The following is a 13,710-nucleotide window of genomic DNA, read 5'->3' on the forward strand; positions in this document are numbered from 1 at the left end:
TCCTCCCTAGGTTTGTTTATCTGCCTTCCTTGCTTTGTTTAAAGCCTGCTAAGTAGTGTGATGTGGCCATGAGAGACAGAAAAGGGGAAACCTATATTCTGATAAAAAGCTGCAATAACAACATAAGGCTTAAAAAATGTATGGGTTTAAAACATTTGCAGACTTTTATTGGAATTTACAGCTCTAGTGACAACAGCTGTTAGGTGCCAGATTCTCTGGAAGACTTCTACTCTCTTGCAGTATTATGAAACTGGAATATACAACGTGGTTTGTTTGAATCGTGTTCTCTGTAAGATGAAAGCAAAAATGATTTTGCAGAGACAGCTTTTATAAGGTCTTCAAAGTGAGTTTACTGTTGTTTCCATCCAAGATTTGAAACCTAGGAGTGTGAATGAAAGCTTTCTGCCCAGCACACTTATGATTAGCTTTGAAATTAATTTTCAATTGACTTAGCTTTTAAACTTTAGCAAAGAGTAGGCCAAATCTTCCATTTATAGAAGTAATTTAGAGATTTATTGTTAACTTTAAAAGAAGACAGGGTGAGCTGATAAGACATAAAAATTCTAGACTACGGTTAGGCAATGAGCTGAAATTAGTTACCCACCCACCCAATGTTTTTCTTCCTTTAAATCTTTTTCTTTCATCCTCTTTTTTCTGGTTTGTTTCTTCCTTTTTTTTTTTCACCTAAGCCTAATACAAGCTTGTGAGTTCCATAAGAGAGGGGGTGGCTTTCCTTTTGCTATGTTCACATAGCACACAACAGTAGGCTTGGATTTCTCACTGAAACTCTTGAGAAAGAGTACTTTTTTTGTTTAAGTTTTAGGTACTGCAACAAGTATCCAGTCCTACATAGGTGCCAGATGCCCATTGTGCATCTATATAAAAGACTGAAAACTTCATCTATCAGTAGGCTGCCTGGTGAAACTGTCCATGAGCCTGGGGGAAAGAACTCCTCTGATTGCACTGGAACTTTGTAGTTTTTATCACCTGCAGCCAAACAACTCTGTTTAGGTTTGAGAAAAATCCAATCTAGGATGCTTAGCTCTGCTTATATTCTGCTGACTGAAGTCTACTTTTAATGCTAGAAATCAAAGCCAGGGAGTATTTGCTTTTTCCACTCCCTAGATCCTCTAAAGCTGATTTTTAAAATGCTGTTATGATCCAAAGCAGAAATTAATGTATTGGGTAAAATCCAACCATGTTTAGGGGTTGGATGCAACTGCCACACACCTGGAAAAGCTGTGGACCTGCACAGCTGCTACTAAATTACATTTTGTGTCTGCTACATCTTCAGAGTGCTCTTGGCTTGGAAGAGGGGAAAATGCAGGTAAGCTTTAGCTCAAAACTCCTCATCCCCAGTAAAACTGTTAATGAAAAGCCAGTCAGGGTCTGTCCTTCCTTGCAAGCAATTAATTGGGCCATATATCAGCGTGTAAATTTGTTTTATTTTGCTAGGCCAGATTAAGTATTTCCCCTGTGCATTTCACATGGCTACAGGCCAGAAGACAGATGAGAAAATCTGACCAGTGACAAAATTTTTAAAACTTTTCATCAATGCCTCATGACTATAGTGCTAAAATTAAGTGACTGGGAAAGCCATCTGGTAGAAAGTGAAGTAAGCACTACAGAGGATGAGATTAGTGCACAGCACAATGCTCAGTGAACTTGATCAGGTTTCTATGGTTTATAAAACATCAAGTTAATTTGCCTATTAAAGTATATATTGCATTGTTTATCTTCAGAAACATTTTTAATCTATTAGTTGTCTTCTTAAAAAAAATCAAAATTACACCTGAGCTCTGTTATGTGACTTAAATAAGAAATTGTGCCTTCTTTAAAAAATTATAATGATCTCCCCTGCCCCATACCTAGAGAGCTGGCATGTCCTTTTTTTCAGTCACCTAAGAAGATGGTTTTGGAAAGCCAAGGAGAAGCTCTATTCCATACATATTCCAACATATTCCATACATGTTCTGTAGGTGCCCAGGAGTTATAAGGAGCACTAGAAAGCTCCTATTATTAGCAGCACTGATAAATCATAGAACAGTGGTTGAAGAACATCAAACAAATTGTGCTCTATTTCATTATCTCAGTAGGGACTTGTATGAGCTGTTGCTGCTAAACACACTGCTCAAGGAGCTGTGCAATTATCACTATACTAGCAACAACATTATACACTGAAGCAGATACTTTAGCTTTTTCACAGCCCTCCTGGGAGTTAAGGAATATCTCCCATAAAATTTTATCACCATCCACTGTAATCTCCGTGAAATCTTTTTTTTTCTATTGCTGCTTTATTTATTTATTTATTTATTTAGGAGAGATGAGCAATTGAATTTTGTCTTCAAAGTGTGCACTTAACTTGATTTACACCAAGTTATTACAGATCAAATACCTGCTTGTTTTACAGTCAATCCTCTATAGTGGATGGGCAATGCCAAAAAGGTGCCAAAAGGGTGAGAAAACATCCAGGAGCCTGCTGTGTGCAAGCCATGGGGACAGGTTGGTCCCTGCAAATCGGTGGAGCAGCAGCACTTTTGTCTTTTGTGACTGCCTGAAATTCTCTTTCTGCAGGTTTCAGAGCACTGTACTTGGCAGGTGAGCATTTATCCTATGTCCTCCTCTGTGAACTAAGTGCTATACATCTTCCTCTCCTTGAGCTACCTTGTGGATTTATGCAGTGCCTGAAGGACAAAGCAGAGTTTTTAAATAAGTAACTGCTGTAAGTGTATTGGTTATTATGAAATAACTGGCTTAAATGAAAGTTTCCACCCACAAACACTTATCAGAAATCTCTCACAATTTGCATCTCTTTTTCCCTATGATCAATCGCCTGAGAAACAAAGTCAACAAAAAAATTAAGCCCCCTTCGTTATGATTTTTGAGGTCTGTTTGTAAATCCTGTCTTTTGTCACTCCAGCAAGTATCAGCACCCTTATGTTAAATATTTGTACAATATTTAGAAAGTTCTCTATAAAAGCTAAAATTAAACTGTATTCTTCTCTTCATTACTCCGGGCTTGCAATATTGCAAAGCAAACAAGAGTGTTTGATATACTTGTAATACTTAAATTATTATTTTGGAGTGGGGAAAATACTTGTACATATTAAATCTACCTATGCTGGACAAAACCAAAATAGATGCTGCTTCTGTATTTGAAACTGTAGTACTTTTAATCTGCTTGCAAGTTGCTTCCATTGTATTAAAGAAAAGTGATCTAATAAAAAATTGTGCAACCCTCTTCAAAGGAAGCATTGTAAAAAGAGGGGAGCTGATACTAAAATCTCAGCTTGACAGCATTTTAAGCCATTTAGAATAATTCTGGCACGCCAAAAAAAAGGTCTAAAGTGCCTATGACTTTTCTAGTGGAAAAAAAACCTGGGGAAAATAGAAAGTTCTTGGAACCAGTGCTGCAACTGGCAGGATTTTTCAGTGGTAGTGTTGAGTAGCCCAGCATTCTCAGCAAAAGAGTGTGTTTGACTTAAGCCAGTAGTTCTAGGAAAAGAAAAAAAAAAGAAAAAAAAAAAAAGTGTCAAACTTGGGGTGGGGAGGTGCAGGGTGGAGAACCTGTTACTGTGGTGAATGATGTCAGATGTCTTTGATTAGAATATAAACCACTGAAGAAAATACACAATCCAAGGTTGTAAATCTCATATCCTATCACACATTAACCACTTCTGATTTCCTCATGGTGCAGACATCTTACCCCACATAATGAATGATCCAGGTAGGCGGTGTTTTTTCCATTTATTAAAGAAACATGATTTACTGATTACAGATCCTATGAGGAGAGGCTGAGGGAGCTGGGGCTGTTCAGCCTGGAGAAGAGGAGGCTCAGGGGTGACCTCATCACTCTCTACAACTCCCTGAAAGGAGGTTGTAGCCAGGTGGGGGTTGGTCTCTTTTCCCAGGCAACTCTCAGCAAGACAAGTGGGCACGGTCTCAAGTTGCGCCAAGGGAGGTTTAGGTTGGACATTAGAAAGAATTTCTTTACTGAGAGGGTGATCAAGCATTGGAATGGGCTGCCCCAGGAAGTGGTGGATTCTCCGTCCCTGGAGATATTTAAAAAGAGACTGGATGTGGCACTCAGTGCCAGGGTCTGGTAACTGCAGCGGTAGTGGATCAAGGGTTGGACTTGATGATCTCTGAGGTCCCTTCCAACCCAGCCAATTCTATGATTCTATGATACTGGGGTTTTTTTGTTGTTTGTTGTTGTTTTTTGGGGGGGTTTTGGGGGTTTTTTTTGTTTTTTTTTTTAAGCACCAGCTGCTTAGTGAAGTTGAAATAATGAGGTTGGAAACCAGTGTACTTGCAATAATAATGTTTTTTTCCCCCACTCTTTAAAACTGCCACATAACTACTTGTATGTCTTGGTTAGGGTTTAGTGACTATAAACTTGGTATTAATGCACACAGGATCTATGTTTAATCTTTATTAATTACATGCTGCTATTAAATGAAGGACTTGTGATGCAAGGCCTTAACAAGTAGATGGTGCTGGGTGTAGCCATTTGGCTGCTCCCCCTGATCTCAGGAAGAATTTGTGCTGCTCACACAACAGGTACAGAAAGTGGTCAGACTCTTACCTGTGAAGGGCAAACCTGGAGTCACTCGCTGTCCCTACAGCCACCTTATCAGAGGATTAATAACCAAAATCCACAGACTTTGGAAAAGTGGAGATGATCATTTTAGTCACTCTGAAACAGCACTTGCTCAGTACATCTAAGGATATTTATAGGTTAGTAGCACTTTTTTTCAGCTAAGAGATCTAAGCAGCATTCAAGATGCAACTCAGTATGACTGTCAGTATCAAAGAATAAGGCTTTGTGTTTGTTACCCTCCTATAAGGCATAATGTTTATTTATGAAAAGGAAAGCAGTAAAATGTAAATGTTAGACTTCACGGGAAGGTACATATGAAATGAGAACAGGCTTCATTAGCTGGCCTAATCAGAGTGGTAACTTAAATTGCCCCGCACTGCAACTCCATCTCCTACTGCTCTAAGCTTTGTTACTTATTGAGAGGAAATAAATTAGACCTGACTACTTTTTAATAATAAAGAGCAAAATAATTCATGCAGCATGTAAGTTTAAAGAATTCAGCAGACATAGCAAAGATGATAAAAGGCTTCTTAGTGCAAAACATTTTGTATGTCAGTTTAGAAGATGATCTGAAGAGCAAAACTTCAGGTGTTGCCATTTGCCAGTGACTGTAGTTACTGCTTGTTTTCAAGGGGGTTCTCACAATCCATAGTGAAACTGCTGTAGTATTTTATGCAGGAACATATGAAGATAAAATGTTATATCTAGGGTATACCTGAAGAGCAGTAATTTAAATTTTTGAATGCACAACCAAGATACAGTTGGTTACTGTAATAATAATAAACATTCATATCATTACACATACATTAATACATCCTACAACAGCCTGGGTTTGTCATGCCACTGAGCTGCCACACGCTTGACTTTCTCATTCATACACACTGAGGAATCTGCTCAGTTTCTGCATGGAACAGCAAGATTTGGTGGTGTGAGGTGGCTAACGTGTCTCTTTCATGAAGACAGAAATGTCGGGATACAATGATTGTATGCCAGCCACCTGTATCTGGCAGTGTATTGTCCTTCCAATAATTTCATTCTAATTACTTTGTTTCTTTGTGTTTTACAGCCAGTTCAGCTCCATGATGCAGCTGGTTTCTTCCTCTCTGCCCTCCTGAACTGCTTGTCCTTGCTTATCTTTTTCTGCTCTATAGTTGTGGCTGTATCCCTCTGCATCTGCAGTGCAAGGCATTTGGGTAATTTGCTTTTTGTTTTACTTTTAATTTGATGTGCATGCTACTCACCACACGTTATTATTAAAAAAAAAATAGCTGCTAAGGTGAACAGATCTTGAAATGGATAATAGATTTTATTAGCCTGTTCTACAGAACAAGGGTATTTAATCAAAAGGAATATTTTGCTTTTCTGGCCAAGGAAATTCAAGCCCACTGGCCTCACTTTGGAAAGAATTACTCATCTGTTGTGCCAGTAGATGTGATTTTATAACAGGTCACATCTACTTGAATTTACCTTTAAAATGAGCAGCACTAAATGAAAGCTCAGGTTTAATGTCTTGCTACAGTGAACTTCTCATGAACTGATAGCTTTTAATTTCCATTAATTGCTATTTCCATATAAAAGTTTCTTGTGAAGAATGCATCAGCCTTACAGTGGATGCTTGATGATCCTTTGCATTTCTGTTGTTATTTGGGCACCATGGGACAGCTCCTGCAGCACACGAGCTGATGTGTATTAAAAGGTAACCTAAATCTCTGCTAGGTAATGATTTCCAGGAGTCTTCTCTTTCTACTCTATGCTGATTTCTTTTTGGCAACATTTCAACCAGTTTCATGGTCCCTATCCTTAATAAGGACTATCTATGTTTCACAGAGGTAGTTAATAGCTGCAACTTTAACCTGCTCTGAACGAAAGTTATTCCTGGACCATTTAAGAATTTAAAAAAATCTTATTTTATCATAATGAAGCAGCCATGTTTTATGCAGGCACTGCTTCTTTTCTCTTGAAACACAAATATCTGTCCCAGTCTACATTTACATATGTGTAAAATACAATATATGTAGACCATATGTATGAAATGGATGTAGAAAATAATATATTACCATTTACCCTGGTAAACTGGTATCAAAGAAATAAATAAAGCTTTTTTAGCCCAGAGAAGCTGAAGTTGCAATTGTCCTCATGAGCTAATGACTGCTGAGCCAGAAAGAACTCAGAGACAAGTCAGATAGGAAGTGAAAAAATGTCAGTAGGCTACAATATATAAACAACCTCAATGCAGAACACAGGCAGGTCCTTATTTTGCATTACAAAATCACCACAAGGCTCCAACACTCTTTTGTTCAGTTTCCCCATCCATGCATCTTGCAGTTATTGTCACCTGTCACCTAATAACAGCCCCCTCTCTGCCACCTGCCTGAGAAGGAAGTAAGAATACTTCTTGCTGTACACTTCCTTCATTCAAGACTTCTGCAGGGTAATCAAAGCCTTGCTTCATCCTTACCTTCAGTTATCAGAGGTTGAATGATGTGTCAGCTTTCTTCCACTCCCACTAATTTAGATACCAGTCCTCCCTTACCACCTGGAACACCTGCCCAGTCTGCACGTTTGACTTCTAAAGTAGCATGAAGTGCATGGGAGGAGTTGATCAACCTGGATTGTTATTTAATAGCTGCTTTGCATTAATGCCTACGGGCATTAATTAAGATCAAGGTGCTAAGCACTAAAAAGACTTACAAAGAAAAATAGTCCTTGCCCCAGAGAGTTTGTAATTCACTTATAGCAAGTTACAACAGGTGGATGAGATAAATTAACTGCAGGGAGGGAAAGAGTAGAACAATCTACTTCTCCAAGCATTTTCTGGACATTGTGGATGGTTTTCATGCATATATTTACAAATAAAGATATGCTTACTTTGTTGAAGATGTTAGTTTCTCTCTGATCTTTAAATGATCTCCCTGACATCATAAAACTCTTCCAAAGAAACATATTATCTATGAGATTCCTTCTTCACCTACTGTGTTGGACATGCTATACTCCAGAAAACCATCAGTTCTGTATCCCTCCTTTTTCAAGGGCAACAAAATCTGTTATTATGTATTGACTGCCGAGTTCTCAGCAGAGCAAGAGATAAAGACAATCTTTCCTCTTTTCGTGTTTAACATTAAAATTACCTCCAATAAGAACAGCAGCTGTCCTATATCCCTTCCTGCAGAATTAATTGTCAAACATGTTATTATAAAGCTGTGGTAAAGTGTGAACTGGTCTTGGTAACAATCAGACACTAAGGTTCAGAAGACTGTAGTAACTAATACATTTATTTTTTCCATTAAAAATAGGGAATGCATAATTCTGTAGGTGGAGAAAAAGTCCAATTTGATTTATTTCAGCTTGTCAAGTTTTATGAATATATCTATTACCTTCAGTGATATTCCATAAAAAGGTGTTTCTATCTAGTTTCCACCAATTTTAAATTACTGAAAACTATCCATGAAATAACCAAGGCTCACTTCTACTGTTACTACAAACACAGCTGTGTGCTGTACAGTTTTCCATGCTATGATTCTATCAAACGAGGAACTTAGTAGCTGGTTGTAGAAGTAGTAACTTACTCCTACTTTTCCACAGATGTAAAATCACTATCCTATACAAACAGGCCACTTCCTCCAACCAGAGACATCTGCAAGATCAGGATGTAAATAACTCACAAAGATAAAAGCACTGAAACATTAATTTCAGATATAAGCAAATGAGAATTTTGCTATTTTTAGTAGAACTATAATGGGTATCTTAATGCTTTGAATCCTTGCCTACAGCACACTGTGAAATTTTGTTGCTCCATAATGTCCTTTTACTACCACTCTTTTATACATCATAATTATGTCATTTAAAATACCATGTACAACTCTTTCAAAGGGGAAAAAAAAGGAAATATTACTGCCATAATATTCTTTAAAATAATCACTCCTTTTCATCAGCCATATCAATAAATTCAAAAGTCCTCTAGAAGAAAATGCAAGTTTGGTATTGAAAATGTCCCCTTTTCAATTTTATTGGAGTGCATCCTGTCAAAAACTTGGATGATTGTGGTACCAAATAGAAAAAATATACACTCAGAACAGCAGACTTCAGTGGCATAACAGCTTTAGTTAGCAGTCAAACAAAAAGACTGATTTATTTAATGAAGGATTATAGATGAATGCTTTTCTAGAGTGCCCTGCTCTTAAGGCAGTGTAATCAACCCTTTTGTGTGCTATTGGTGTTTTACACTGAGCTGGTGTAGATCCAACACAGGCAGAAGTAACCATTTACATTGCCACAGCTGTATAAAACCCAGACAAACACAGAAGTGTAAAGAACTGTGGGAAGGAGCAGAATGATGGGAGATACAGCACAAGTATCTGGGACAAATTACTCCTCCAGGCCTCTTCCAAAAACTGTATGCTCTGGAACCAATCACATACAGACGTGCCTTATGAGATACTAGTAATTAGTTCTGACTTTGAAAGATTTCACTGTTCTAAGGAAGCTTAAATATTAAAACGCAGGATTACTTAACTTATGCTAGTGATGTGGAGGACACTCCTTGTAACTCAGCAAGATGACATGGGCATTTATTCAGACCTGAGCAGTACTGCTACCTCCACATGCCAGGTATCTAACAGGATGGTCTCATCCACCTGGATGTTGCCAGACCCTCCCGGACTATTTCTCTGCTGTTTCATGGGGACAAGGGCAAGTACCCTAGGAACACAGACCCGGGGCTAGGAGACTCTGGACAGCTCTTACTGAAGACAGCACCCCCCTCACCCTTTCATTTCACCCGTATCTACGTCTGCACAGATCCCGGGGGTGGTGGTGGTGTGTTTATGTCAGGCAGCCAACAAACTTTCCTACAGCCGTTGGGGCTCGACGGCGGCCTACTGCCCGGCATACTTGCTGCGTCACTCCGACAGACCAAGAGCTGTAAGGCCATTTACCACGGCTCCAGCAGTACACCAACCGCACCAACACCCCAGCCTCCCTCGGCCCTGGCCTTCACCCGGGTTTGCCCAGAACCGCTCCGAGGGGGCTGCCAGGGGTTCCGGCACACCCGCCACGGCGGCACCGCCTCAGCGCCGAGTGAGAGGGGCGGGCGGGAAGATGGCTCCGGAGCTGCCCGTTGCTAGGCGACGGGAGGGCGCGCGGCGCCTGCGGAAGCTGCCGCTGGTAGGAGAGGGATGACGCAGTGGAAGGGCGAGCGGAGCAGCCTCAGTGGCCAGCACTTGCCGTCCCGCGCCGGGAGGCTTTCCCCAGGGTGCTATCAGCGGCAAAGGGTGACCAGAGAAGGGCGTCGCCGTCGCCACCGCCCTCGCCGCCGCCGCCGCAGGGTGCGCACCCCCGGCAATGGCCTACGCAGGTGCGCTACGAGGCGCTGCCGAGCCATCTCCCGGGCCGCTAGGGGGCGGGGATAGAGTGACAGCGCTCACACCCAATGAGAGCCCGCGGCTCTGCTGAGGGGGCGGGGCGGTAAGGCCGGCGGGGCGTTGGCGCCCGCCCGCCTGCCGCAGGGAGTGAGAAGCTGCCGGCGCCGCCCGCCCGTTGGCTCACGGGCTTTCCCCGGTGGGGCCGTGTGAGGGCGGAGGGCGGAGTAGAGGGAGGGCGGAGGAGAGTAGGCTCGCTCAGGCAGAGCCTGGGCCGGCAGCGATGCGCCCCCGCCCGCTGCGGAGGCCGCGACGCTTTCCCCGACGGCGCTCGGCACCCGCATTCGGTACGGATCGGTTTTCCCGGTGAGTGGCTGCTGCCGGCGGCCAATGGGCGAGGCGGAGCGCGCCCTCCTCCCCGCCCCCCGCCGGGCGGCGGGACCAATGGGAGCGGCGGGGCGGGGCGCGCGGGGCTAGGCGCGGGCTGGGAGGCGCTGGAGCCGCCAGATGCGGGGGAGTCGCAGCAGCGGCGGCGGCAGCGGCGGTGGCAGCAGCAGCAGCAGCAGGAGCGGCACTGGTGGCGCGTGCGGCGGCGGCGCGCGGGCATGGGGTGGCGGGCTGCGCTCCCCTCCCCGCGCTGAGGGAGGCGCCCGGCGGCGGCGGCGGCGCCAAGCGGTAGGCGAGGGGCGGTTGGTGGCGGAGGCGGCGAAAGGCGCCGGTGGCCGGGCAGCCGCAGTGTCGGGAGAGGCCGCCGCCGCGTCGAGGGGCGGCAGAGCCCAGCGGGCCGGGTGGGGGACGTACGGCGGTTCTGCGTCGCGCTGCCCGCGGCCGCCTGGGTAGTTGGGGCGGAGGCGCTGCCCGGCGGACCGTGGCCGTGGAAGCCCGGGCGAGGGTGGGGTGTGTGTGGGGGGGTCAGCCGTGAGGTAACGCCGCTTGTGTCGTTGGCAGGATCGGAGCTTAGCGCGGCGGCGAGCGTAGCGGTAGGAGCCGGCCCCTGGTCGTGGCAGCCTGCTGTCACCTTCCCGCCTGGCAATGGGGAATGGACTCTCGGACCAGACGCCCATCCTCTCCAGCCTGCCTTCTTTCCAGAGTTTCCACATCGTCATACTGGGACTGGACTGCGCAGGAAAGACGACCGTGCTGTACAGACTGCAGTTCAATGAGTTCGTCAACACTGTCCCCACTAAAGGATTTAATACGGAGAAAATCAAAGTGACGCTGGGCAACTCGAAAACGGTCACTTTCCACTTCTGGGATGTGGGCGGCCAGGAGAAGCTGAGGCCGCTGTGGAAGTCGTACACAAGGTGCACCGATGGCATCGTGTTTGTGGTGGACTCTGTCGACGTCGAGAGAATGGAGGAGGCCAAAACAGAACTTCATAAAATTACTAGGATATCTGAAAATCAAGGAGTGCCTGTCCTTATAATTGCTAACAAGCAGGACTTGAGGAACTCTCTCTCCCTTTCTGAAATTGAGAAAATGTTAGCAATGAGCGAGCTGAGTTCTTCGACCCCCTGGCATTTGCAGCCTACCTGTGCAATCATTGGAGATGGACTCAAAGAGGGACTGGAGAAACTACACGATATGATCATTAAGCGAAGGAAAATGTTGAGGCAGCAGAAAAAGAAGAGATGAGTTCTATTTTGACCTTTCTATTTTAGAGTAGTTACATACGTGGTCAAAATTTGACATAAGAGCAGCTTCCAAACCCAGGCCTGCTTGTTTGGATGCCGTTAAGCTTAGTTTCGTTAAACAATCAGTTGCACAACCTTGCCTTGTGGAAGGCTGTGTAGTTATGGAACTTTTTTTTTTTATACTAGTCTCTTTTGAGTTTTATGGCTCTGCGTTATTTCAGAAGTCCTAATGATGATGTAATACTATCAGGAAATGGATGGGTGGGTATATGTGACATGGATGTCTAAGTGGCCAAATAAAACGAGGGGTTTCTGCTTAGTGTTGTATTCATATGTTTGAGGGTGCCCTCTGCAAGCAGTTTGCATTGAAGGTGTTCTGTGTTTTTAAACTTCTAATGCTCGTACGTGGAGTGTTTAGGTGAACATTATACAGCTTTAAAAACATGTATGAAGCTAGTAACCCTTTTTTTTTCCAAGAGGCTGTTTTTAATCTTGTTTGGGGATTTCTATGAAAGCTTGGCTACATGAGTAGTTTTTTTTAATTTGGCACTGTTTGAAATTGAATTACGTTCAGTTCAAATACTTGAAATTTAAGTGCTGTGGATTCTACAACTGATAAAAGAGACTTTTGGACAAGTATAAATTGTAAACAACATGCTGGAGCACGAAAAAATGGTCTCTCAACATATAGGATGTTTCTGGTATGTAAGATTTTTTTAGAAGTAGCCATTCATCATTATACAGTGCTAATCAGGTTTAAGCTGTTACTCAAAATTAGTAATTTATTTCTGAATGATGAGTATTATGTCCTCCTCCTGTCAAGTTAAAGTAAATTAATTGCAGTAAAGGAGCTATAAAGAACAACTCTGGCTGCTGTAGTTCTAACCAGCGCAGCATTCTTTTTGCTTTACTGGTGACTTTTCTGGCAATAAAGCAAAATTATAATGAAGTAAAGATGGAACTAAAATTAGCAGAGCACATCTTGTATCTCCCCAAAATACCCCATTTTATTAAAGTGGTATTGCTATGTCACTTTCAACGTATGCTTTTTTTTTTTTTTTATTGTGACTCAAAGTATTTTGTGGTCAGGAATGTAATAATGCTTTATACACAAACATTTGACATGGGGGGGGAGGGTTTGGGAGGGGGGGAAGTTGAGGGGAAAGGGATGGGAGGAGTTGGGAAAGAAGCTTTTCAAGATGGGCCTGTGTTCTGCTTTAATTATGCTTTAAGCTGTTCTTGTTTACAGAGTGTGCAAACAGTGTTAACTGGGCAGGATAGTGCTTGATGGAAAAGGGAGGGTAGTTTTTCTTACTGGTACAGAGCTTCAAGTCACTCTTTAGATACTTGGCTAGCAATTACAAGGGCTAAAACAGAGCCTGGATTTTTAAGACTAACTTAGTGGTGCTGTAAAAATTTGTCAGAATGTTAGGTTCTCTTTAAACTTTTGTTGGAAATACCAGATTAAGATTAAATAAAAGGCAAAATTTACTTCCCCTCCTCTTACAGAACCAGCAAAGTAATACATTTTTGTTATCTGCTGCCATGTATCAGGAGGATGACAACCACAAACTGGAATGTCAATCAATGTAACTTAGATATGTGTAAAAAAAAAATTAAATCAAACTTTTTAACCAGCAGCTGTTCATCCAGGAGGTAACCAAAAATGCACTTTAGTGTCTTCAATAACTGAAAGTGACAGCTGTTTTTTTTTTTTTTAATGACATCTTGGTCCTTTTTGAATAAACTGAAGTAGCTTCCAGTGGAGCTTTTGTATGTTGGTTATATATGTACCTGCACTGGTGACATTGTAAGTCACTTACTCAAGTAATGTCTATATTTATAGAAATGTGGATGACTTCTTAAACCTCAATAAAGAATTCAAAACAAGCCTGCAGAGAGAAGGTGTCTGACTTATTGTACTGCAGCAGTACATTCTCAGCCTCTGTGCATGTGTTGATTCCAGTACCAGTAGAGCTATTTCTGTTGGAAACCAAAGTCTTATAAATATGGTGAGTCCCATAAATGCCACAGGGTTATAAATTGCAGGTATCTCATTAAAAACTTTAAATCAAGAGTATGTCTGTATATTCTCAGAAGATGTACTGACTGCAGTGAC

General features: G+C 42.6%; 1 protein-coding gene across 1 annotated transcript; it reads left to right on the forward strand.

The window, feature by feature from the left end:
• The first annotated feature begins 10,989 nt into the window (after positions 1–10,989).
• On the forward strand, positions 10,990–13,481 carry ARL4A (ARF like GTPase 4A). The gene has a single exon (XM_071735342.1). The coding sequence runs from the start codon at positions 10,990–10,992 to the stop codon at positions 11,590–11,592; it is 603 nt and encodes a 200-aa protein (XP_071591443.1). The 3' UTR covers positions 11,593–13,481.
• Positions 13,482–13,710: the final 229 nt, after the last annotated feature.

The sequence above is a fragment of the Heliangelus exortis genome, chromosome 2, assembly GCF_036169615.1.
Source record: "Heliangelus exortis chromosome 2, bHelExo1.hap1, whole genome shotgun sequence".
NCBI lineage: Eukaryota > Metazoa > Chordata > Aves > Apodiformes > Trochilidae > Heliangelus > Heliangelus exortis.